We start from the raw sequence: 25,596 nt of genomic DNA on the forward strand, positions 1-25,596 counted from the left end.
TGTTTATGAAGGGATTTTCCACCATAGTCTCCAAAACATTAAACAGAGTCAATGGGCAATTGAACAACTGCCATGTGTGCTGGAATAGGTTAAAGCTCGAGCACACAGGGGTCATAAAAGCTGTATGGGCGCCAGTCAAGACTTTGATATAAATAATTGCTAGCATAGAAAACCCTGTTGCAGCTCTCATTCAGGGCCCACACTGGTCTGAATTTTAAATCTAGTTCCTGACATTCTTAACTTTTGCATCTGGACCTGCTCACAGCTCCTTTATGTGTCTATTCATCAGTGGGGTTATTTGGGTTCACTTCCTCCAGAAGGCTGGGGAGAAAATAGGCTTTGACCTCTTGGTTAAGTCAAATGTGACTCCTCTTTCTGTTTTCTGGGTTCTGAAGTCCTCTTTATTTTTTCTTTATCCTTGCTATACTCATCCTTCTTTCCACAGACTTCCTTCTGTGAAAGGAACATATGGTTAAGATGTGCTCCGGCCTAAATGCTCTCCCCCACCCAGCTCATGGCAAGCTTCTGACGTGAGTGCTGGAACTTCTATGACTAAAACACAATCATGAACAACTTTGTAACTGTGTATCTCACGGTGATTCAATGAAAAAAAAAGATGTGTCTGGGAGTGAAGAGGAACTCTTAGCCTATCCAAGTTAACCTATCTGCCAAAGATTAATTGGCCATTAATAGAAACCCTTGGATACAGATGGGTTTCCCAGGAACTCTGGAACAGACTTTAGAGAGCAGGATATTTATTAAGGCATGACCTTGAGGTGACTGTCCATACGGAGATGGGTCAAGGAGGACACACTGCAGGGAGAGTGACTATCATATGCTCCTGCAATCATGTGGGAGCACTGCAGTTAGGTTATATTGGATTATATTCCGGTCAAGACCCGACTTTGTGCCTGCACAATGATGAGTCTTGAATGCGGGTCACTCTGGGATATGCGTGGCCTGGTGCGAGGCGGTTCTTTGAGGAGCTGAGAGCAGGAAGTTGTACGTGGGCAGCACTTGTGAGAGGCAACAGCAGACAGGCCTTTGCCTGAGCAGAACCAGGAGATTCACTGCTGTACCTGCTCATGTTTGAAACAGCCATTATTAGAACCTCAATGTTTCTTGGCCAACATTAGGCTGATCCCTTCAGTGTCTTGGAGCAGAAGTCAGGATGTGCAGAGAACCCTTTGGAGGGTGCTACTGTAAAGGGTAAGGGGGGTCATCTGAGTATGTGGGAAACCTCTGCCAGCCCTGGAAGAAGGTTGGTTTCTGAGAGGGGAAGCAGGAGGGAGGGGTGTAGGGTGGGAAGAGCCTCAGAGGGAAAGGCAGCTGCAACCGAGAAAAACCCTGCAGAGTGTCCCCTCCCAGCCATGCCTCAGACACTCCTTCACTCCAGGATCACTCACAGCGCCCTGAAGGCTGTGAAGACCCCAGGGGCAGCAGACCCCAGGTACAGCAGATTCCAATTACACAAGGTCACAGGTACAGCAGATCTCAAATGCACACGGTGGTACTAGATACAGAAAAAGCCAGATGCAGAATTATCCCAGATATCGGGGGTCTTAAACGCAGAAGGTTCCAAGTCTAGAAGATTCCAGATACAGGAGGTCCAAAGCACAGCATTGAGGTGACAGTCGGTTTTGTCCTTGGCAGCCAGATCTCTCCCAAAAGGACGTCTCAGTGGTAGACTGTCTGATTACTACAAGGGGAAATTCTGGTAGGCTATCTGCTGACTACAATAAGTTACTACAATTGACCAAAAAGTGCCATGGATGGTGCTCAGACTAATTGCATAATGGTTCAGCCAGTTAGTGTTGGGGGAACTGCCGGGTTCAAGGGCCTGTCCCTTTGAGAAACAGTTCCTTCTCTGGCTGAAGTGGGGGTAATGCAGGCAGGTAGATAGGGAAGGCCTCCTCCTGAGGCAATGGCAAAAGCCAACTTTGCAGAAAACAGGAAAAACAGGAAAAAACCATGAACTAAGGCCTGATAAGATCCTCACCTGGCACCAGCAACAGACCCAGAGAAGTTCCTGCAAAAACAAAAGTTCAGGAAAGGAATTTCAAAGAAGACCATCACCCTCCCAGCCCCCCTGGTAACCTCCTTAGCAACGGACTTTGACTTAGGTAGGAGCCCCACATGGGGGTAGGTTGGCCACCTTGAGCAAAGGAAGGGCACACATATGCTGCCTGAGCCCATGTGCTGCTTGTGCCCACATGGCTGAACACATGTGTCGCCCGCATCTCCCCTCTTAAGATGTGTTCTTTCGTTTCTTTCATGCCTAATGCTGGGATGTGTGTAGGGGCTCTCTCCACCCTTGTAGAAGCTCATGTTCGCTCTTGAACATGTTACTCTCTCACTGTCTCTCTCTCCCCGCCTCCACTCACTCTCTTCCTCTCCACACCAAAAAGCCCTCCAAATAAAATCTATTTACTTCATTGCTTGTCTACTTCTGAAATTCTTTTCTGCGAGGTGAGACAAGAACCCAGTACCCAGGATCCCAGGTGGCAGAGGCTGAGTGGGAGGAGGTGACCATCTTTCTCGACTCCCTCCCTACTCACATAAGCCACCCATGGGGTCCACCGACATCAGGGGCGGGTACATGGGAGCATTGCACAGTCTTATATGCAATATTTCTCTCTTGCCCTATGCTTCACGGGACTAGGAACGGCCATGCTAAAACAAAATGCTACATTGCTCCTCTGTCTAAAACGTTCAAACTATAAATCAAGGCAAAAACTCCACATTGATTTAAAAAAATATTTAGAGTAATTACAGCATAGTAGCCAGCAGAGGAACCCAGGCAGGTGTGTGGGACCCGGGGCCAAGATCTCCCAGGCTGCTCAGATAGGGACTGGGCCTCTTCCACCCAGATCCCCCATTTTCCAGTAGCTAGGCAGTCACACCCAGAGACTGTCCCTGACGCCATGTAATCCCATCAATGACCAACATCCAGAGACTATAAAACCAAGCTCACAGATGTGGTATGATGCAGCCACGCGACATGACATCTAATAGCCTAGTTCTCCCTCTGACAAGTTAACGAGAGTCTATTGCCCGCTCAGGAGAGCCCGACAAGCTCCCTGTGGTGTATTTATATCCAAAATACAGTAACAGATATATACATATCTCTCGGAGAGCCCGGCAAGCTACCGAGAGTATCCTGCCCGCGTGGCAGAGCCTGGCAAGCTACCCATGGCATATTCGATATAACAAAAACAGTAGCAATAGGTCTCATTCCCCTGACCCTGAAAGAGCCTCCAATCGCTGGGAAAGACGAATAAGGAGAGGCTGCTAAAATCTCAGGGCTGAGTGTAACAGAGACGTTACTGGAGCCCGCTTGAGTAAAACGATGGGATGACAGTGATACAGTGATAGCATAGTAGAAGGCACAGATAGCCTGGGAGCAAATAAAATAAAAATTTTATTCTGCTTTAGCTTCTGTCTAACGCCAAGGCTGCCGTCACCCTGACTACCTAAGAACACGCAAAGCATATGCTAAAGGATATGCTGAGTCCCCACCTGCCACAGTCTCACTGACTTCTCAAGGATGAGTCACTACTATGTCCTTTTATCCTGAAAGGGCAAATGTCTGCCCTGACAGTCATGGCACATATAACCAGCATTGGTATGCCTTTCCAGGTGTGACTTCCATTTCTGATTCCAGTATCTGGGACAACCCAGCGTCTGTCCAGGGACCTTTCTCCAGGCCAAGAGCAGCAGGACGGGGCAAGAGAGATAGTGCAGCAGGTAGGGTGTTTGCCTTGCACGCAGCCAACCTGGGTTCGATCCCCAGTAGCCTATAATGTCGCCCAAGCCTGTCAGGAGTGATCCCTGAGCACAGCATGGTGTGGCCCAACCACCCTCCCATCCCTGTCTCCCCATCCCTCAATGAAAAAAAGAACTACACGAGTGGGACTGAGGGTGCCATGCTGCTCAGGCCTGCAGTGCCAGGGATAAGTCACCTTGTGTTGCTCAGGGGAATCCAGGTCTGGCTCTGGCCATCCCCCGGGGGACTGTGTCATGCAGGGTTTGAACCTACCTTCGAGACAAATGTCTTGATCCCTCTCCTAGCCCTCTGGCTCCCCTCTTTGCTTTGACAGGCCTCACCCCTCTGCCAATACATAGCACTTGCGCTCCTAAAACACTCCTGGCTTCTGTGTCCCTGAGAGCCCCGCAGCCGTGCCTCCTCCAAGGCTTTAGCTCCCGTTTCTGTATCTGATGGCTCAAGTGACTGTTTTTCAGGGGACAGCAGTTTAGGCTGGACATACGGAATAGGCCTTTCCTGTCACCAGGGCTCTGGGACCCTCTGATAATTGCTTCTCCTTTTCTCATCCCACATCTGACACGGCCATCCCGCACCTAGAAGTCAGTGTCATTAGATGTGCTGTTAATCATGCATGGTGGCTTCTCCCTCTTCTCTCACAACATTTGAAGCTCCCAAGTAAATCTGAATATGGTTTTTATATTTTTTTCCATATTCCTCTCGTTGCCTAAAGCTCTCTATCTATATATACATATTCTAGAAAGGTGAGAATAAATAAGTAGAGATAAAATATAAGGTCATATTGAGAAAAGTGCAAACAACTTTATTCTTTTGCTGTATCAGAAAATAATCTACATTAATAATTGCATAAAAGCTACCTGTATTTAAGCCAAAAGTTGAGGAGAAGTTCCCTCTTATGAAGGAAGATTCCAAAAATTCAAGAGTTCATGAAAATTTACTGTATTTTATTTATTATTATTATTATTATTATTATTATTATTATTATTAATGTTTTTGGGGTCATGATAAAAGCATTTGGGGTCATGATCAAAGGAGACATGGAGACATCAAATAAAATTTGGAGGAGTATATCCACACCAGCTGGCAGGTTGTTCTGCCACATCCCACTCAGCACCCACAAAATTAGTTTAATTCACTGGGCCCATGTCCTGGCACCCAGTAAATTTATGAAGCATAGTGAAGCAAGCACTGATGTAGAAGAGAGAAAAAGTGATTACACAAAGAAATCAAGTACTGTTCATTAACCAAGTCACTCTTGTGGACCCTAAGCCATTGTTCCTGTTTTACTCCGTGACTGGCAGGCGTCCTTGTGAAGGGGTTACAAGAAATTATGTATACAGTTATCATATAACTCCACTAAGTAAAAAGTAAACTTCTAAACTAAATGTCATATTTTACTATAACAAACAAGAAATCATAGCTGAACAATACCTCAACATGTCTGAAAAAGAGACTTTCTCCTGCACCCACTATACAATTCTTCTTGACCACTGGTTCAAATTTTGAAGAATTTAGTTTTTGCTTCCACATGCTCAGGCCGAGCCGCACGCATGAGCACCCATGTGACAAATCATCATAAAGGGATGTGTGTGTGTGTATATGTATATATATATATATATATATATATATACATATATATATATATATGTCTCTGCACGGAAGAGCCTGGCAAGCTCCCCGTGGCATATTTGATATGTCAGATACAGTAACAATACAGGTCTCACCCCCTGACCCTTAAAAGAAACTCCAACCGTTGGGTAAAATGAGTAAGGAGAGGCTGCTAAAATCTCAGGGTTGGGATGAGTGGAGACATTACTGGTGCCCACTCAAATAAATCGATGAACAAGAAGATGACAATGACAGTGATACAGTGATTATTATTGAATCATTGTGAGATACAAAGTTTTCACTATTGGGTTTTAGTCATACAGTGTTCCAACACCAATCCTTTCACCAGTGTATATTTGCCATCATCAATATCCCTTGTGTCCCTCCTCCCACCCTCCACCACCCCAGCTAGCCTCTGTGGGCAGGCACTTTGCTTTTCTCTCTCTCTCTCTCTCTCTCTCTCTCTCTCTCTCCTTTTTGGCATTATGGTTTGTAATAAAGATACTTAGAGGCCATCATTATGGTTTGTAATACAGATACTGAGAGGCCATCAGTTTAATTCTTTACCCACTCTCAGCATGCATCTCCCATCCAGAGCGATCCCTTCCAACCAACATTGTCATAACGGTTCCTTCTCTATCCCAACTGCCCTCTCCCTGAGCCCTTGAGGCACCACTGCACTATATTTTCTTACCATGAGCAATATGTTCTGGTTTAGTGTTTAGAATGACTGCTCGCGTTTTGGGTCATAGAAATACAAACTCAGTGTAGACTCCAATTACAGGCATCTTGTTCCATGTTTTATCTTAGTAAAGAGAATTCAGAACTTCAGAGGCACAATACCAATATGCACATAGAGTTGCATCAGGGAACAAGGGGCCAACTAGTGCATTGGTCACTCCTTGAGCACTAGCTATTTCCCAGATCTTGGATATGGGGTGTTATTGAAAGAGAATGAGAACTCTGTGATTCAGACGAGAAAAACCACAGCCAAGAACTCAAAAACTCCAAGGCATTTGCTTTCTGTGGTTAACCACGGCCATTGAGTTCCCATAACTTTGTTCTAAGATTGTTGTTGGTGAGGCTAGAAGTGTGGATGAGGATCCTCCATTCTCAGCTGGCTGCTGACTCTGATTTTGTCTGTGTTAAAGGGGAGGCAGAAACTCTGAGCAATGTGGACTCAGCTTGAAGAATACTCAGACCGCAGACAGACAGCCTCACTGCTCAGCCCGGGCCTGAGTGGGTAGGAGTTTGCAGTGATCTCTGAAAGCAGCAAAAATAGTCACAGGATGGTCCAGGAGGCTGTGAAAGATTGCTGGGAAGCTGTGGGTATGGTTGAATTTTCAACAAAGCAGTGTACACACACACACACACACACACACACACACACACACACCAAGTCATTGTGCAAACTCCGTGCTCTTGGTTTTGGGCTCTTCTGTTTTCACTCTTTGGCATTTGACTTTCTAGCCTTTAGCCAGCGAGGGTTCCTCTTCTCTGGCATGTTACTCACTCTCAAAAACTCAGCACAGGTCTGCAAAACTCAAATGGTGTGAATGTATGCATGCATGTGCGAAATAAATGTCACAGACTCTTTTCTTGAAGTCATTATAACTAGTTTTTATGCTGGATCTGGTAGTTTGGGGAAGTTTGTCTCAAGAAATCAGCATGATATTTAGGAAAAAATTGTCATCTGAAAATTCTGACTCTAAAATTCTATGCAAAACACTGGGCTTTTGCACACCTGAGGTGTTTCCATTTCCTTGGTAGTTTGTGCAGAGGTGTTGGCATCATTCTTCAACCCATTCTGGCACCCAGCACCCCGAGTCTTCCAGAACTTCTGGTTCTCTTCCCTAGGTCAGTGAGAATTTTGGCATGTGGAAAGGCCCAGGAGGACCTTATTGGTGTTCATCTGTGGGATGGGAAGAGGCAGAGACTGACATCTTCCCCCCGAGACAATATAGACCTTCTCTTTGGACCTCTCTCCTTCTGAGGGGATAAGGAGGTGACTTCTATTTCAGCTCTGATGCTGGGTTGTTAGAAGACTCACACAGTTATTCCTGCCAAGGGCTCTGAACATAAGCAGTGTCTTTTCAAGAAGAACTTTTCGTTGCAAAGGAGAAAAATCTCATAAAATCTTGTGGAGAGAGGGTCTCCATGTCACCATGACGGTTTCAGTGAATATGGACATTATTGCCTTTGCTTGTCTTAGGTTCATTCTTAGGCTTTTTTTTCTGTTGTGGAGGGGTTGTGGGGGGTGAGTGGGCACAGCATAACTGACTGCTCAGAGCTTGCTCCTGGTTTTTCAGTCAGGGTCCACTCCTGGAGAAGCTTGAGGGAATGGCATGAGGTGTTGGAAATAGAGTCAGGTTGACTGCATGCAAGGTAAGGGTCATGCCCACTGACTCTTTCTCCATCACCCCCTTTATATCCATCTGATGTATCATTTCATAGTGGATTAATCTGACAGCTTCTGCCCATTTACAGGTGAGGTAAATGAGTCTCAGAGAAGATGTTTATTTTGGCCCCGTGCTCTGATGAGAGAGAAGAGCCCCACTCAATCCATTGACTGAGAATTTTTCTCCAGAATGGCTGATGGGAGGGCTTTGGTTCTGATTCCCTGTGCTCATAAATATTTATGAAGAAATAATTCTAATTTAAGAAAAACTCTAATTTAAGAACAATTCTAATTTAAGAACATCTTAAAGATGTGTAAACCTAGATGATTTTGGGGAAAAGTAGGATATAATCAAAATCTTATCTGCTAAGTAAGTCTTATTATGTTAACTATACTCTGCATAGGGATTTACAAAGAATTTAAATGTAAAAAAATTCTTCTTTAATACCAACACAGGAATATGAGGCACATAATTTTTATATTAAAGTTATATATGTCAAGATAAAATTCATTCTTTTAAGTGGAAAACCTAACAATGTAATAATATATATGTATATAGCACTGTAGCACTGTCATCCTGTTAATCATTGATTTACTCAAGCAGGTTCCAGTAGTGTTTCCATTTGTCCCAGCCCTGAGATTTTAGATTTTTTAGATTTTATATATGTATATATTAATTTTAATTTTCTCTATGCCTTTGAGAATGATCATAGGCTGCTTTTAAAATAAGAAAAGTTTTTTTTCCATGAATGGGATTAGGTAGCACCATGATTGCATATCTATTTATATGTATATAAATATGCATACATATATACGTAAAATGTATATACATACACACACACATATATATATATATATATATATATATAATGTACTCAGTTCATAGGAGCAATGCATGTGTCCTCTCAAAATTAATAGGTTGAAACCCACAGGGTGAGGTATGTTACTGGGGGAAATGGGCTTGAGGAATTGATAAAATTGGAATAATTCATGAGGATGAGACCAGGACAGGACAGATGCTACTTTAAAAAGGCTGTGCAGTTCTTAAAGAGGAAGAATTTTAGGGGCCTGCTCTGATCACATATTTTCCTCATCCATCAGCAAGACTGAGCACTGGACTCAGAGTAAATCATAATGAAAATATCAGAAGAGGGTACTAGACTTGCTAAGATGATTGACCCCCCAAAGTGAGCATAAGTCACACCATCCGTTGTACATTTGAAATTAAACGGATTCTGCTGTCGGTCCCACTGCAGTGAAAGAATGAAGGCTCTTGGATCTGCTTCGTGCTTCTGCAAATGCCTTGCCTTCAAGGGGCCCGAGTAGGCAAACAAAAAGCTGACATGAAAATAACTCATGAAAGATAGTGTGTTCCCACTCAAGTTCAGAGACATTCAGGGGACCCGGATTTCCAAGAGGAGAGCTGTCTGCCCCAGGGAGGTCGAGTTGAGGAAGGAGTTGGAGGTAACTGAGATCTAGAAAGGGTCACTTGGAAAATCGCCCCCTCAAGCCTGCCCTGGGTCCTGCCCTCAGCCATAGGCTCCCGGAGTTGCAGACATATGGACTCATCAGCAGTTCTCACTGTGTCTGCACACTGGAGCCTTCTCTGGGCTGCTGAGGTCACAGGCGTCCAATCTGGGGTCAGGAGAGAGAATCACTGAGCACCAGAGGTAGCAAGGAGGTGCTGGTGGGCGGGAGCCAGCGGGACCCAAACCCAGAGATAGATTTCACAGAAGGCTGTCAGGAACACGGAAGGGAGCCAGGAAGCTGGAGAACATAAAATAAAGTGAGGCAGCAGCAGAGATGAGGACGAAAGGTCTCTTGGGGACATGTTTTATGCAGTTACAATGCAGTTACATGCTTTATACAGTTACAGATTTGAAAGGAGGAATCTTTTTCTAAAGGAAGTCTTAACTAAAAATCCAGGCACAGATAGTTCTCTATCTGTGTCTATTTATACACATTTGTTTGTTCCGTTTATTTACTTAGGTATGGCTACACGCTCCAGTGCTCAAGGGACCATGTGGTGCCGAGGATTAAACTGAGGTTCCCACATGCAAAGCATGTGCTCCTCCCCTTTGCACTCTCTCTCCAAGCCCACATTTTCTTTCTCATTCTCACCAAGTAGCCTTGTACCCATGCAATCAGTGTCTATTCAGAGTTCCAGGCCCTCCTATGGAGAATGAAACACACACGCTCTTTGCTCTTTACTTAATGCAAGTGGGGGAGAGGAAAAAAAGTCAAACAAGCAAAAACTAATGAACCAATTAGTTAAAAATTGTATAAGAAAAAAACCTTTGTTTTCCCCCACCAAAGGTGAGCACTGAGAGAGCTTCTGAGGAGTTAAACAGTCTTTATAATGGATCTTAGTGTTATCAGAGCTTAGTCACATGACAGACAATGGTGTCCCCCGTGTGGGAGGCAGAGAGAAGCATTGTCAGGGAAGGACAAACGGCCAAAGGCAAGAATTTAAGCACTTATCTACAGAACTGAGTTTTCCACAGAGGGAGGAGGAAATAGCGAGGATTGAGGGAGCTTGAGGACAACAGTGGGCGGAAGTGGATTCTCTGGGAGGGAGACTGAGATACTGGAGCCATGCGTGAAACCCTACCATTGGCAGTATTGGAAATCACAATGTCTCAAACTAAAAATTAAACAGTAAAACATTCTGTAAAGGAAAGGAAGCAGCTTTTATTTTTCTTCCCACCAGCCATAGACACTTGGAGTTTAGTGCTGAGGAATTTCAAGGAAGCCTGCTTGGGAAAAAAAAGTCTGCAGAGAAGCTTCTGTTGGTCTGATTCACCCAAACCTCTAGAGAGACGGCTGCAAAGATGCAGGGGGTCATTGGCAGATAATTCTGTGGAGAGAAGATATTTACATAAAAGCAATCACTGAAGAAACAAATCATTTCGATTTGATGTTCCTACGGCAGTTCCTGCCATCCTGATTGCACAAGGAATTGTCTGGTTTTTTTTTTTTTTTTTTTTGCTTTTTGGGTCACACCCAGCAATGCTCAGGGGTTACTCCTGGCTTTGCACTCAGGAATTACTCCTGGCGGTGCTTGGGGGACCATATGGGATGCCGGGGATCGAACCCGGGTCGGCCGCATGCAAGGCAAATGCCCTACCCGCTGTGCTATCGCTCCGGGCCCGGGAATTGTCTGTTTTGAACCTTTTTGAACCTCTACGCGATAACCAGAGGGACAATAGGAACCTGCTAAGCATAATAAGAGACATAGAGGCAAAGTCATTACTAGACTTTTGATGTTGTGGGCATTTGCCTGGCCATTTCGCTTCCTGTGGTCAGTTGGCCTGGTGTCCTCATGGGGCTGCAGCCAGGGGCAGGATGGAGTTGGGGCTGCTATGGCAGGGTGGCCATAGCAGAAAAGGGCAGGCTCCTTCACCTCGTGACTGCTGAAGATATCTCTTCAAATTCCTCTTTCCCATCTATTTTATTCTGCATAGCCATTCTCTGGTATGAAGGCCCTGCTCCCTGGTTCATTGGAGGACCCCTTTAGAATGTGCCCAAGACCCTCTGACCCTCCCCAGGAGACCAAGACTGGCACAATCAGAGAGCACTGGAGAGAGAAGGCCGTGCCCTCTGCCAGCTCAGGTGCAAATCCTGACTCCCAGCCACCAGATGCCGCCTTCTGAGAATGTTTTCTGTCTTGTCATGGTAAACCGAAGAGATAAACCTCCTCCATCAATCTAAGCATCTCTAGAGGTGAAATTCAGGCCCACCTGCAGATCGAGGAACATCATCTGTGCTGAAATATCTCCTTAGTACCCCCCCATATTCCCATTTTTAACTGACACCCCACTTCCCTCAACACTCAGCTGGGCCTTAGGAACCCTGACGATATGTTATCTCTTTCAAAAGACACAGCCAATTTGGGGGGTAAATAAAATAGCCCACTGACTCCTATTTGCCTGCCTCAAAAATTAATTTGAGTAAGAACTCTGAGTAAAGATTCCTCAGTAAGTTCTCCTGGAAACTGGCAAGTCCATGGGGTGGTGACATCTGTCTTCCTGGTCTGGTGAGTTTATGGCCCACCCCCACCCCAAGAGAGTGGCCTGAAGGAGAGCTAGTCACAGCATACTTTTCTTTAATATCTATGTATAAAGATTCTATTATTACAATGAGTCACATACGTGTCTTCTACATGCAGACGGCCAACGAGCATGGAAAATGGGCTCTATTTAACTTATCTCTAGGGTGTTCGAGTATTGTATAACTGAGACTTAAGCCTGAAAGCTTTGTAACCCTCCATATGGTGATTTAATAAAATTAAAAAATAAATAAAAATAAAAACAACAACAACAACAAAAAGACATATATATATATTTTTCCTTTCTATCATAGTATTCAAACTTTGTAAAGCCAGGATCATCTCAAAAATTAGAAACTCAGTGTTTAAAAGTGACTTGGGATATACACACACACAGAGACACAGAGACACACAGACACACACACATCATTCCCTAGTGATAAGTGTGCTCCATAAGGGTCTTGTTTGGAGCTTAATTAAAAAATAGTTAGTATAAAGATATTTTTATTTAGTACTTTTAGGCTAAACTGGCTCTGCTCAGGACCTATTTCTGGCCCCATATTCAGAAGTGACCCCTGATAGCACTCAGGGAACTATAGTGCTGGGGATAAAACCAGCACGGGTTGTATGGAAGGCAAGAGCCTTATCTTTTGTACTTTCTGTATAAAGGAGCCTTTTAAAATATAGGACAGCTATCAGATGGTATTATTTCAGGGAATTAATGTTCATTTCTATTTAGAGAGAACTATAGATGATGATAATGCGGACAGACTTATAGATAAAAAGATATTTAATTTGAAGTTCGTTTGAAAGAGCTGTAGGAAAAAGATGAGGGCAAAGAGATGACACCAGATGGACAAATAATTAGAGTCCTTGAAAAAGTTGAGTGATGGGTGGATAGCTAATGATCCATTATATGTTTCTCTCTACTTTTGAGCATTTAATATATATTCTATGGATATATATTCGGGTCTCCAAAAGAGGAATTGAAAGAGTTTTGCTTTGAGTATCACGTCTCACCCAAGTGAGAGAAGGAATCTGGGGTTCAAACTTCTGTTGATGATCGAGGATCAGGGACCCTGCCTTGTTCTTCAGGGTGTCAAAAATAAGATGGGCTGGACATGAAATGTGATTTGGAGATGACCATTGGACTAGAGCCATTTCTGACTGGATTCCACGGGATATCAAAAGAACGCCTGGCTGCCCACCTATGAGATGGTCAGACTTCTTCGTCAAGACCCTGAATGAACGATTTGATGCTCTTCATGTTCCTGGAGCAAGCAGATGCCATTGGGCTACACTAGCACATGACAAGGTCAAGCAAATTGATAAGCAACGGAATGACAAGTGATATAAGTGATGGATATATATTTAATTTTAAAAAATCAGCTGAGGGCAAAGCACAGGGTTCAATTTATCTAATTTATAAAGGCTGAGGCATTGCTGTCTCGGAGTGTGGCTGTGAAACATTTTGGGAAGCAGCAAATGGAACATGTGGAGCTGCTCCTGGCACACAACAGAGAGGTGGCCCGTGAAAGGACCAGGGGCCACACCAATACTGGCAGTCTGAGGAGTCGCTGGGTGGCCATCTCTGCTGGGGCAGGCTCTTCATCTGTGGGTGACTTCTAGTCAGAGAGGCCCTGCCTTGGCCCAGTACCAGTTCTCAGAAGTCAGGTGGGAAGTGGATGCAGGGAGGGACAGGCTGTCAGGAGAACAGGGGAGTTAAAGCAGGGTCAGACTGTCTCCAGCAAAGACCTTCCGTCAGCACTAGGAGCATGAGAGACTGTGAGTGAGGGAACATCGGGGACCTTCCTATGCTTTCCTCCTCCTGCCCTATCAAAGCCAATGCTGAGGGCTTTGAAAGACTGAGGCCGGGGAATCATTACAGCATTGTTGTGAACAAGGAGGGAACCCAACACTGACTCAGTTTCCTTCTGGGCACACTCTAGGTAAAAACAGCGTCTGGAAACATCAGCTTCCCAGCCCTGAATCGCATGGCTGTTGTTTCTGATCCTGAGAGAGTCCCTTACCATTTCCCAGGGTTAATCAGAGCTCAGACTGCAGAGGATGTTATAAGGGGAGCCCTTCCGGCCAAGCACCTTCGATCCCCAGACTCTTGCTCAGTGCTTGGTATGGAAAACCTTGAAACTTTGTAAGTGCAAAGTAAATAAAATGGGAGTTACTGAAATTAGCTAAAGGGATATATTATATATATACATATATATAATTGATAGCTTTTTAGTGTCTACATTGCAAATAGTGAGGCCCAAAGTGTGTATGTGTGTGTGTGTGTGAGAGAGAGAGAGAGAGAGAAAGAGAGAGAGAGAAGAAAAGTGCTTGCCATTGAGGCAGGTAATAGGGTGAGTGGGGACTTGAGACATTGGTGGTGGGAAATGTATACTGGTGGAGGGATAGGTATCAGGACACTGTATGACTGAAATCCAATCATGAACAACTTTGTAACTGTGTATCTCATGGTGATTCCATTAAAAAAAGAATTACTGTAAAGCTCATAATCTTCAAGGAAAGAGAATCACTAAGCATGTAGACTAGCACCTGTATAAACAGAAGAAAGACTTCTAAGGCATACAGGAAGCAGATATGGAACAGGACTGGCTGTTCCCTTAGAGAAAATGAAGAGGAGAAAATCTCTCAACAGGGAGCATTTCTAAACTGTGCTACCAAAAAAAGCAAGAATTCAGTGAATAGTTGAGCACTCCAGAAGTAAGAGGGACCTGACCAATGCTGAGGGCTTTGAAAGACTGAGGCCGGGGAATCATTACAGCATTTTGCTTGAGGGAGACGACTAGGAAATAGTGAATTACATACATACATATATATATATATATATATATATATCACTGTCACTGTAATCACTGTCACTGTATCACTGTCATCCCATTGCTCATCGATTTGTTTGAGCGGGCACCAGTAATTTCCCCATTGTAAGACTTATTGTTACTCTTTTTGGCATATCAAATATGCCATGTGTAGCTTGCCAGGCTCTGCTGTGCGGGTAAGATACTCTTAGTAGCTTGCCAGGCTCTGCTGTGCGGGCAAGATACTCTTGGTAGCTTGCCAGGCTCTCCGAGAGGGGTGGAGGAATCGAACCTGGGTCGGCCACATGCAAGGCAAATGCTTTACCCACTGTGCTATTGCTACAGCCCATATATATATATGTATATATGTATGTATTACATATATATGTAATATATGTAATATATGTAATATATGTAATATTACATATATATGTAATACATACATATATATATATATATATATATATATCGTACTTGATCTTATGGGCTTGCACCATCAGGTCCTCAATGGATGCTTCTGATTCCAGCATACGTGCGTTAAAAGTACAGACAATCATTTTTTTTTTTATAATTTATTTTTAATTAGAGAATCACTGTGAGGGTACAGTTACAGATTTATACACTTTTGTGCTTATACTTCCCTCATACAAAGTTCGGGAACCCATCCCTTCACCAGTGCCCATTCTCCACCACCCGTAAACCCAGCGTCCCTCCCACCCTCCCCAATCCCATCTCCCCCCCACCCCACCCTGCCACTGTGGCAGGGCATTCCCTTCTGTTCTCTCTCTCTAATTAGCTGTTGTGGTTTGCAATAAAGGTGTTGAGTGGCCGCTGTGCTCAGTCTCTAGCCCTCATTCAGCCCGCAACTCCCTTCCCCCACATGGCCTTCGACTACAATGTAGTTGGTGATCGCTTCTCTGAGTTGCCCTTTCCCCGGAACGTGAGGCCAGCCTCGAAGCCATGGGGTCAACCTCCTGGTACTTATTTCTACAGTTCTTGGGTATTAGTCTCCCACTCTGATATTCTATATACCATAGATGAGTGCAGTCTTTCTATGTCTGTCTCTCTCTTTCTGACTCATTTCACTCAGCATGAAACTTTTCATGCCCATCCACTTAACTACAAAATTCTTGACTTCCTTTTTTCTAACAGCTGCATAGTATTCCATTGTATAGATGTACCAAAGCTTCCTCAACCAGTCATCCGTTTTGGGGCATTCGGGTTTTTTCCAGATTCTGGCTATTGTAAACAGTGCTGCGATGAACATACATGTGCAGGTGTTGTTTAGATTCTACTTTTTTGCCTCTCTGGGATATATTCCCAGCAGTGGTATTGCTGGGTCAAATGGGAATTCAATATCTAATTTTTTGAGAATCGTCCAAATTGTTTTCCAGAAGGGCTGAACCAGTCGGCATTCCCACCAGCAGTGAAGAAGGGTCCCTTTCTCCCCACATCCTCTCCAACAGCGGTTGCTTTTGTTCTTTTGGATGTGTGCTAGTCTCTGTGGTGTGAGGTGGTATCTCATGGTTGTTTTGATCTGCATCTCTCTGATGATTAGTGATGCAGAGCACTTTTTCATGTGCCTTTTGGCCATTCGTATTTCTTCCTTGGTAAAGTTTCTGTTCATTTCTTCGCCCCATTTTTTGATGGGGTTGGATGTTTTCTTTTTGTAGAGTTCAACCAGTGCTTTATATACCATTGATATCAACCCCTTATCTGATGGGTATTGTGTAAATATCCTTTCCCATTCTGTGGATAGTCTTTGTATTCTGGTCACTGTATCTCTTGCGGTGCAGAAGCTTTTTAGTTTAATGTAGTCCCATTTGTTGATCTCTGTTTTTACTAGATTGCTTAGTTCCGTGTCACCTTTGAAGATACCTTTATCTTCAATATCGTGGAGGGTTTTGCTGACCTTGTCTTCAATGTACCTTATGGTTTGTGGTCTAATGTTGAGGTCTTTAATCCATTTTGATCTGACTTTTGTGCATGGTGTCAGGTCAAGGTCTAAACCCATTTTTTTGCATGCGGTTGTCCAGTTGTTCCAGCACCATTTGTTAAAGAGGCTTTCCTTGCTCCACTTCACATCTCTTGCTCCCTTATCAAAGATTAGATGATCATACATTTGGGGTTGTGTGTAGGGATATTCCACCCTGTTCCATTGGTCTACGGCTCTGCCTTTGTTCCAGTACCATGCTGTTTTAATTGTTACTGCTTTGTAGTAAAGTTTGAAGTTGGGGAGGGTGATGCCTCCCATCATCTTTTTCCCAAGAATTGTTTTAGCTATCCTTGGACGTTTGTTATTCCATATGAATTTTAGGATTGCTTGATCCATTTCTTTGAAGAATGTCATGGGTATACTTATAGGGATCGCATTGAATCTGTATAATGCTTTAGGGAGTATTGCCATTTTGACAACATTGATTCTCCCTATCCACAAGCAGGGTATATGTTTCCATTTCCTCATGTCCTCTTTGATTTCATGGAGTAGCGTTTTGTAGTTTTCTTTGTAAAGGTCTTTTACTTCCTTGGTTAAGCTGATTCCGAGGTACTTGATTTTCTGGGGCACGATTGTGAATGGGATTGCTTTTTTCATGTCCCTTTCCTCTGCCTCATTGTTTGCGTATATGAAGGCTATGGATTTTTGGGTATTGATTTTGTAGCCCGCAACTTTACTGTATAAGTCTATTGTTTCTAAGAGTTTCTTAGTAGAGGTTTTAGGCTTCTCTAGATATAGTATCATGTCGACAGACAATCATTTTAGTCTTTCTTCGTTTTGGCAGTCTAGTTCGTCCCTGAGATTTTTTCAGCCTCTCCTTGGTCATCTTTCTTAACGCTGCCATACTGGGGGCTCTTTCGGTGTCAGGTGAATGAGGCAGATTGTTGTTACTGTTTTTGGCATATCGAATATGCCACGGGGAGCTTGCTAGGCTCTGCCTTGTGGGTGGGATACTCTCGGTAGCTTTCTGGGCTCTCTGAGAGGGATGGAAGCTTTTAGGGTGGCCTCCAATTGCTCCTAGAGGTGTTACCATGGTTCACACCGTATTTGAACCCCATCAAATATGGTACAGGAATAATGGGTATTAAGGGTCTTATGGTGTGTCCGGAGAGTGGCCTGGAGCAAGGTGGTGGCTGGATAGTAGACCATTGGTCTGACCGAAACGAGAAGACATCAATCACATCACGCCATTTTTGACAGTGGAGAAGAGTTGTTTCTCAGAACATGCGACAACAGAGGTGTCAGTGGTGTCGGTGTCCTTGTCAACACAAACTTGGCCATGAGCATTGATTCATTCAAATGCCTAACAACCCAAATTGGACGATTACTCTTGAATAGATGTGGCTCACTGCCTGCAGTTTCTATCTTTGTCGTCTACGCACCAACTTCCAACTATGATGAAGAAGAAATTGAGAGGTTCTACATGGAACTGGAGATGTTCTATAAAGAAGACCACACCTTCTACAAGATCATTGTTGGTGATTGTAATGCTAAGATGGTCCAAAAAGGTCGCCCGAAGAACTCTACATTGGGACCCATGGCCTAGAATGGAACGATCAGGGTGAGAGACTGTCTGAATTCATCATGTCGACCAAGACCATCCATGGTACCTCACAGTTCTAGAAGGCCAAATCTAAACACTGGACATGGGAGTCTCCTGGTAGACAGTTCCACAATGAAATTGACCACATCATATTTAATCGAAGGTTTTGCCTGACCAAAGTCGCTGTTGTCCCAAAATTCCAAATGGAATTGGACCACCATCTACTTCGTGCAAAATTCTACTTCACAGAGCGGGGAGAAAGGTCTGCAAAATTTAAGTCTAAGAAGGCAACTCCCAGAATGACCAGCAACTGGGAGCACTTTGGTACTATTGCAGCAACATGGGAAGAGGCTGTCCTAGAAAACATCGACGAGGAATATGATCAACTGGTTCAGCACTTCCATGACTGTGCAAAGAGTGCCAATAGTGAGAAAGCCACAAACAGACACTTGTCTTTGGAAACTCTCAATCTCATTCATCAACCTGGTTTGGTACGAGCCTCAGGCAACCATAAGCTAACATCCGAGCTCACAAAGCTGTGCAGAGATGCAAGAAAGGAAGACCTCAGAGAGAAAAGAGCAGCAGTGTTGGCCAATGGGGTAGAAGCTGGGAAAAGTATTCACAACGCTGGACTATCCTTTGCCAACTACAAGACCAAGATGACTGCACTCCGACGTCCTGATGGATCTATCACATCTTCCAGAAAGGCAATGGAGAGGATTATTCACGACTTCTACTCGGAATTCTTTGACAGCCATGTCCACCTGCCCACATACCAAATTCCGCAGGATGGATGTGTCATTCCCAATGTCTTCCCTTCTGAAATCTGACATGCCATTTCATTGGTAAAGACACGTACAGCACCTGGTCCAGATAAGGTCAGACCCGAACACCTGAAGAATCTGCTGCCAGTACTCATCAATACATTGGCTCGGCTCTTTACACACTGTCTGAATGCAAGGTTCTGTCTCAGTGGAAAACCAGTAGGACCATTCTGTCATACAAGAAGGGAGACATCCACGACATTGGCAACTATCGCCCAATTTGCCTGCTGTCTGTCGTCTACAAGTTGTTCACTCGTATTATTCTGAATAGAATAGGCAGAATACTAGACGAAGGACAACCATGTGAGCAAGCTAGGTTCCGAAGGGGATTCAGCACGATAGACCATATCCATACAGTGACCAAACTCATTGAAGTTTCATGAGAGTTCAAGATGCCTCTCTGTCTAATGTTCATCGACTTAAAGAAGGCCTTCAATTCTGTTGAGACTGAAGTGGTCATTGAAGCCCTAGTCAAACAGGGTGTTCAAACTCAGTATACCAAAATTCTCTTTATTTTTTGCTCAGAGAGCCAGGCAAGCTACCAAGAGTATCCTGCCCACACGACAGTTCTTGGGTATTAGTCTCCCACTCTGATATTCTATATACCATAGATGAGTGCAGTCTTTCTATGTCTGTCTCTCTCTTTCTGACTCATTTCACTCAGCATGAAACTTTTCATGCCCATCCACTTAACTACAAAATTCTTGACTTCCTTTTTTCTAACAGCTGCATAGTATTCCATTGTATAGATGTACCAAAGCTTCCTCAACCAGTCATCCGTTTTGGGGCATTCGGGTTTTTTCCAGATTCTGGCTATTGTAAACAGTGCTGCGATGAACATACATGTGCAGGTGTTGTTTAGATTCTACTTTTTTGCCTCTCTGGGATATATTCCCAGCAGTGGTATTGCTGGGTCAAATGGGAATTCAATATCTAATTTTTTGAGAATCGTCCAAATTGTTTTCCAGAAGGGCTGAACCAGTCGGCATTCCCACCAGCAGTGAAGAAGGGTCCCTTTCTCCCCACATCCTCTCCAACAGCGGTTGCTTTTGTTCTTTTGGATGTGTGCTAGTCTCTGTGGTGTGAGGTGGTATCTCATGGTTGTTTTGATCTGCATCTCTCTGATGATTAGTGATGCAGAGCACTTTTTCATGTGCCTTTTGGCCATTCGTATTTCTTCCTTGGTAAAGTTTCTGTTCATTTCTTCGCCCCATTTTTTGATGGGGTTGGATGTTTTCTTTTTGTAGAGTTCAACCAGTGCTTTATATACCATTGATATCAACCCCTTATCTGATGGGTATTGTGTAAATATCCTTTCCCATTCTGTGGATAGTCTTTGTATTCTGGTCACTGTATCTCTTGCGGTGCAGAAGCTTTTTAGTTTAATGTAGTCCCATTTGTTGATCTCTGTTTTTACTAGATTGCTTAGTTCCGTGTCACCTTTGAAGATACCTTTATCTTCAATATCGTGGAGGGTTTTGCTGACCTTGTCTTCAATGTACCTTATGGTTTGTGGTCTAATGTTGAGGTCTTTAATCCATTTTGATCTGACTTTTGTGCATGGTGTCAGGTCAAGGTCTAAACCCATTTTTTTGCATGCGGTTGTCCAGTTGTTCCAGCACCATTTGTTAAAGAGGCTTTCCTTGCTCCACTTCACATCTCTTGCTCCCTTATCAAAGATTAGATGATCATACATTTGGGGTTGTGTGTAGGGATATTCCACCCTGTTCCATTGGTCTACGGCTCTGCCTTTGTTCCAGTACCATGCTGTTTTAATTGTTACTGCTTTGTAGTAAAGTTTGAAGTTGGGGAGGGTGATGCCTCCCATCATCTTTTTCCCAAGAATTGTTTTAGCTATCCTTGGACGTTTGTTATTCCATATGAATTTTAGGATTGCTTGATCCATTTCTTTGAAGAATGTCATGGGTATACTTATAGGGATCGCATTGAATCTGTATAATGCTTTAGGGAGTATTGCCATTTTGACAACATTGATTCTCCCTATCCACAAGCAGGGTATATGTTTCCATTTCCTCATGTCCTCTTTGATTTCATGGAGTAGCGTTTTGTAGTTTTCTTTGTAAAGGTCTTTTACTTCCTTGGTTAAGCTGATTCCGAGGTACTTGATTTTCTGGGGCACGATTGTGAATGGGATTGCTTTTTTCATGTCCCTTTCCTCTGCCTCATTGTTTGCGTATATGAAGGCTATGGATTTTTGGGTATTGATTTTGTAGCCCGCAACTTTACTGTATAAGTCTATTGTTTCTAAGAGTTTCTTAGTAGAGGTTTTAGGCTTCTCTAGATATAGTATCATGTCGACAGACAATCATTTTAGTCTTTCTTCGTTTTGGCAGTCTAGTTCGTCCCTGAGATTTTTTCAGCCTCTCCTTGGTCATCTTTCTTAACGCTGCCATACTGGGGGCTCTTTCGGTGTCAGGTGAATGAGGCAGATTGTTGTTACTGTTTTTGGCATATCGAATATGCCACGGGGAGCTTGCTAGGCTCTGCCTTGTGGGTGGGATACTCTCGGTAGCTTTCTGGGCTCTCTGAGAGGGATGGAAGCTTTTAGGGTGGCCTCCAATTGCTCCTAGAGGTGTTACCATGGTTCACACCTTATTTGAACCCCATCAAATATGGTACAGGAATAATGGGTATTAAGGGTCTTATGGTGTGTCCGGAGAGTGGCCTGGAGCAAGGTGGTGGCTGGATAGTAGACCATTGGTCTGACCGAAACGAGAAGACATCAATCACATCACGCCATTTTTGACAGTGGAGAAGAGTTGTTTCTCAGAACATGCGACAACAGAGGTGTCAGTGGTGTCGGTGTCCTTGTCAACACAAACTTGGCCATGAGCATTGATTCATTCAAATGCCTAACAACCCAAATTGGACGATTACTCTTGAATAGATGTGGCTCACTGCCTGCAGTTTCTATCTTTGTCGTCTACGCACCAACTTCCAACTATGATGAAGAAGAAATTGAGAGGTTCTACATGGAACTGGAGATGTTCTATAAAGAAGACCACACCTTCTACAAGATCATTGTTGGTGATTGTAATGCTAAGATGGTCCAAAAAGGTCGCCCGAAGAACTCTACATTGGGACCCATGGCCTAGAATGGAACGATCAGGGTGAGAGACTGTCTGAATTCATCATGTCGACCAAGACCATCCATGGTACCTCACAGTTCTAGAAGGCCAAATCTAAACACTGGACATGGGAGTCTCCTGGTAGACAGTTCCACAATGAAATTGACCACATCATATTTAATCGAAGGTTTTGCCTGACCAAAGTCGCTGTTGTCCCAAAATTCCAAATGGAATTGGACCACCATCTACTTCGTGCAAAATTCTACTTCACAGAGCGGGGAGAAAGGTCTGCAAAATTTAAGTCTAAGAAGGCAACTCCCAGAATGACCAGCAACTGGGAGCACTTTGGTACTATTGCAGCAACATGGGAAGAGGCTGTCCTAGAAAACATCGACGAGGAATATGATCAACTGGTTCAGCACTTCCATGACTGTGCAAAGAGTGCCAATAGTGAGAAAGCCACAAACAGACACTTGTCTTTGGAAACTCTCAATCTCATTCATCAACCTGGTTTGGTACGAGCCTCAGGCAACCATAAGCTAACATCCGAGCTCACAAAGCTGTGCAGAGATGCAAGAAAGGAAGACCTCAGAGAGAAAAGAGCAGCAGTGTTGGCCAATGGGGTAGAAGCTGGGAAAAGTATTCACAACGCTGGACTATCCTTTGCCAACTACAAGACCAAGATGACTGCACTCCGACGTCCTGATGGATCTATCACATCTTCCAGAAAGGCAATGGAGAGGATTATTCACGACTTCTACTCGGAATTCTTTGACAGCCATGTCCACCTGCCCACATACCAAATTCCGCAGGATGGATGTGTCATTCCCAATGTCTTCCCTTCTGAAATCTGACATGCCATTTCATTGGTAAAGACACGTACAGCACCTGGTCCAGATAAGGTCAGACCCGAACACCTGAAGAATCTGCTGCCAGTACTCATCAATACATTGGCTCGGCTCTTTACACACTGTCTGAATGCAAGGTTCTGTCTCAGTGGAAAACCAGTAGGACCATTCTGTCATACAAGAAGGGAGACATCCACGACATTGGCAACTATCGCCCAATTTGCCTGCTGTCTGTCGTCTACAAGTTGTTCACTCGTATTATTCTGAATAGAATAGGCAGAATACTAGACGAAGGACAACCATGTGAGCAAGCTAGGTTCCGAAGGGGATTCAGCACGATAGACCATATCCATACAGTGACCAAACTCATTGAAGTTTCATGAGAGTTCAAGATGCCTCTCTGTCTAATGTTCATCGACTTAAAGAAGGCCTTCAATTCTGTTGAGACTGAAGTGGTCATTGAAGCCCTAGTCAAACAGGGTGTTCAAACTCAGTATACCAAAATTCTCTTTATTTTTTGCTCAGAGAGCCAGGCAAGCTACCAAGAGTATCCTGCCCACACGACAGAGCCTAGCAAGCTACCCGTGGAGTATTCAATATGCCAACAACAGTAACAACAATTGGCCTCATTCACTTGTCACCAAAAGAGCCCCCAATATGGCAGCATTAAGAAAGATGAGCAAGGAGAGGCTGAAAAAATCACGGGGACAATCTAGACTGCCAAAACGAAGAAAGACTATTATGATTGTCTGTACTTTCGACCCATGTATGCTGGAATCAGAAGCATCCATCGAGGACCTGATGGTGCAAACGCGGAAGATCAAGTACAACATCATTGGTCTGACCAAAACGAGGAGACATCAATCACATCATGCCATTTTTGACACTGGAGAAGAATTGTTCCTCGGAACATGTGACAACAGAGGCATTGGTGGTGTTGGTGTCCTTGTCAACACGAACTTGGCCATGAGCATCGATTCATTCGAATGCCTAACAATCTGAACTGGATAATTATGCTTTAATAGATGTGGCTCACTGCCTGCAGTTTCTATCTTCGTTGTCTACGCACCAACTTTCAACTATGATGAAGAAGAAATTGAGAGGTTCTACATGGAACTGGAGACGTTCTATAAAGAAGACCACACCTTCCACAAGATCATTGTTGGTGATTTTAATGCCAAGATAGGTCCGAGAAGGTCACCCAAAGAACTCTACATTGGAACACATGGCCTAGAATGGAATGATCAGGGTGAGAGACTGTCTGAATTCATCATGTCGACCAAGACCATCCATGGTAAATGATATATTATACTATATATATATACTAGATGACATGCTAACTCTTTCTCTCTTCCTGGGTCCAACATCCTGCTCTTGTCCACTAGCCCTGTGTCTTTTCTGTCACAGCCAGAGGCCTTCTGGTGGCGACATGCTTTCATCTCTTTGTTGGCTGAACATCTTTCCTCCAATTAGTTAATACCATTCAACAGTCTATTTGAAATTTTATTTCTAACTTAAAAAGACTGGTCAAGATGAAAGGGTCAGAGAGTTAGCTCAAAGGATGGAATCCATGTACAAGACTCCCTGTTTCCTTCCCAGGACCACGTGGTCTTTGAGCAAAGTCTGGGGTAGCTCTGGAAGTCCTGAGCCATGATGGTTTCAGGGCTGCTCTGCCAGACCCACCTGTTGGGAGTAGACCTCAGGCCACGCCCTCCTAAAAGGGCCCCTACTTAAAAAATGTCCACAAGAAGTTATATGAAAATATACACGACTAATTTGAATGGAAAAATTCTTCTCTATACCACCATGCAACAGTCTAAAACATAAAAATATTATTTGTACCTTCGAATCCCTTGAAAATTTGACATCTTCGAGGCTGGAGAGATAGTACAGCAGGTAGGGCATTTGCTTTGCATGTGGCTGACCTGGGTTCGATTCCTCCATCCCTCTCGGAGAGCCCAGCAAGCTACTGAGAGTATCCCACTCACATGGCAGAGCCTGGCAAGCTACCCGTGGTGTATTCGATATGCCAAAAACAGTAACATGTCTCACAATGGAGACATTTACTGGTGCCCCCTCGAGCAAATTGATGAACAATGGGAGACAGTGCGACAGTGCTACAGTGCCTTAGAATCCAGTGGGTATGAGCCCCAAATAATGCTGGGCCTGGTTTTTAAATACAGTGCAGTCAGAATGTCATGAAAGACAAGACCAGGGAAAATGTATCAAGATATTGGAAGGGAAGAAACAAATCACTTATTAACATGGGTGATAAAATGATGGAGGAAACTTTAAAAAATCAAAATATTTATTAGTGGGCTCAATAAAAAATTTATCATTTTGTTTTCACAACATGAGAAAAGTATGTTAAGTTGAAAATAATAGTTGAATATATAGTAAATGTAAGTTTAATATATATACTGATTCAATTTTGAAACTTAAATTTATTATAATCAAGTATATATATACACAATGACATAAAGCACCTAAATATGTCCAATAAATTTATGCAAGCTTATTATGGTAAAAATTACAAAAGTCTTTTTAAAGATATTAACAATCTACTATCATGGCTAGAGAGACTGGATATTATAAAGATGTCAAATACTCCGTAATTGAACTATCGATGTAATACAATC

General features: G+C 43.6%; 1 protein-coding gene and 1 pseudogene across 1 annotated transcript; both read left to right on the forward strand.

Moving 5' to 3' along the window:
- Window positions 1–22,869, forward strand: part of LOC129405014 (uncharacterized) — a 39,629-nt pseudogene extending 16,760 nt beyond the window's left edge.
- Window positions 22,870–23,582: 713 nt separating this feature from the next.
- On the forward strand, window positions 23,583–24,247 carry LOC129404929 (uncharacterized; the record flags this gene model as incomplete). The annotated part of the gene is given in 1 exon segment (XM_055139645.1): window positions 23,583–24,247. A coding segment is annotated over 1 exon segment (633 nt), but the record flags the coding sequence as incomplete, so codon positions are not given.
- Window positions 24,248–25,596: the final 1,349 nt, after the last annotated feature.

This window comes from Sorex araneus, chromosome 5 (assembly GCF_027595985.1).
Source record: "Sorex araneus isolate mSorAra2 chromosome 5, mSorAra2.pri, whole genome shotgun sequence".
Taxonomy (NCBI): domain Eukaryota; kingdom Metazoa; phylum Chordata; class Mammalia; order Eulipotyphla; family Soricidae; genus Sorex; species Sorex araneus.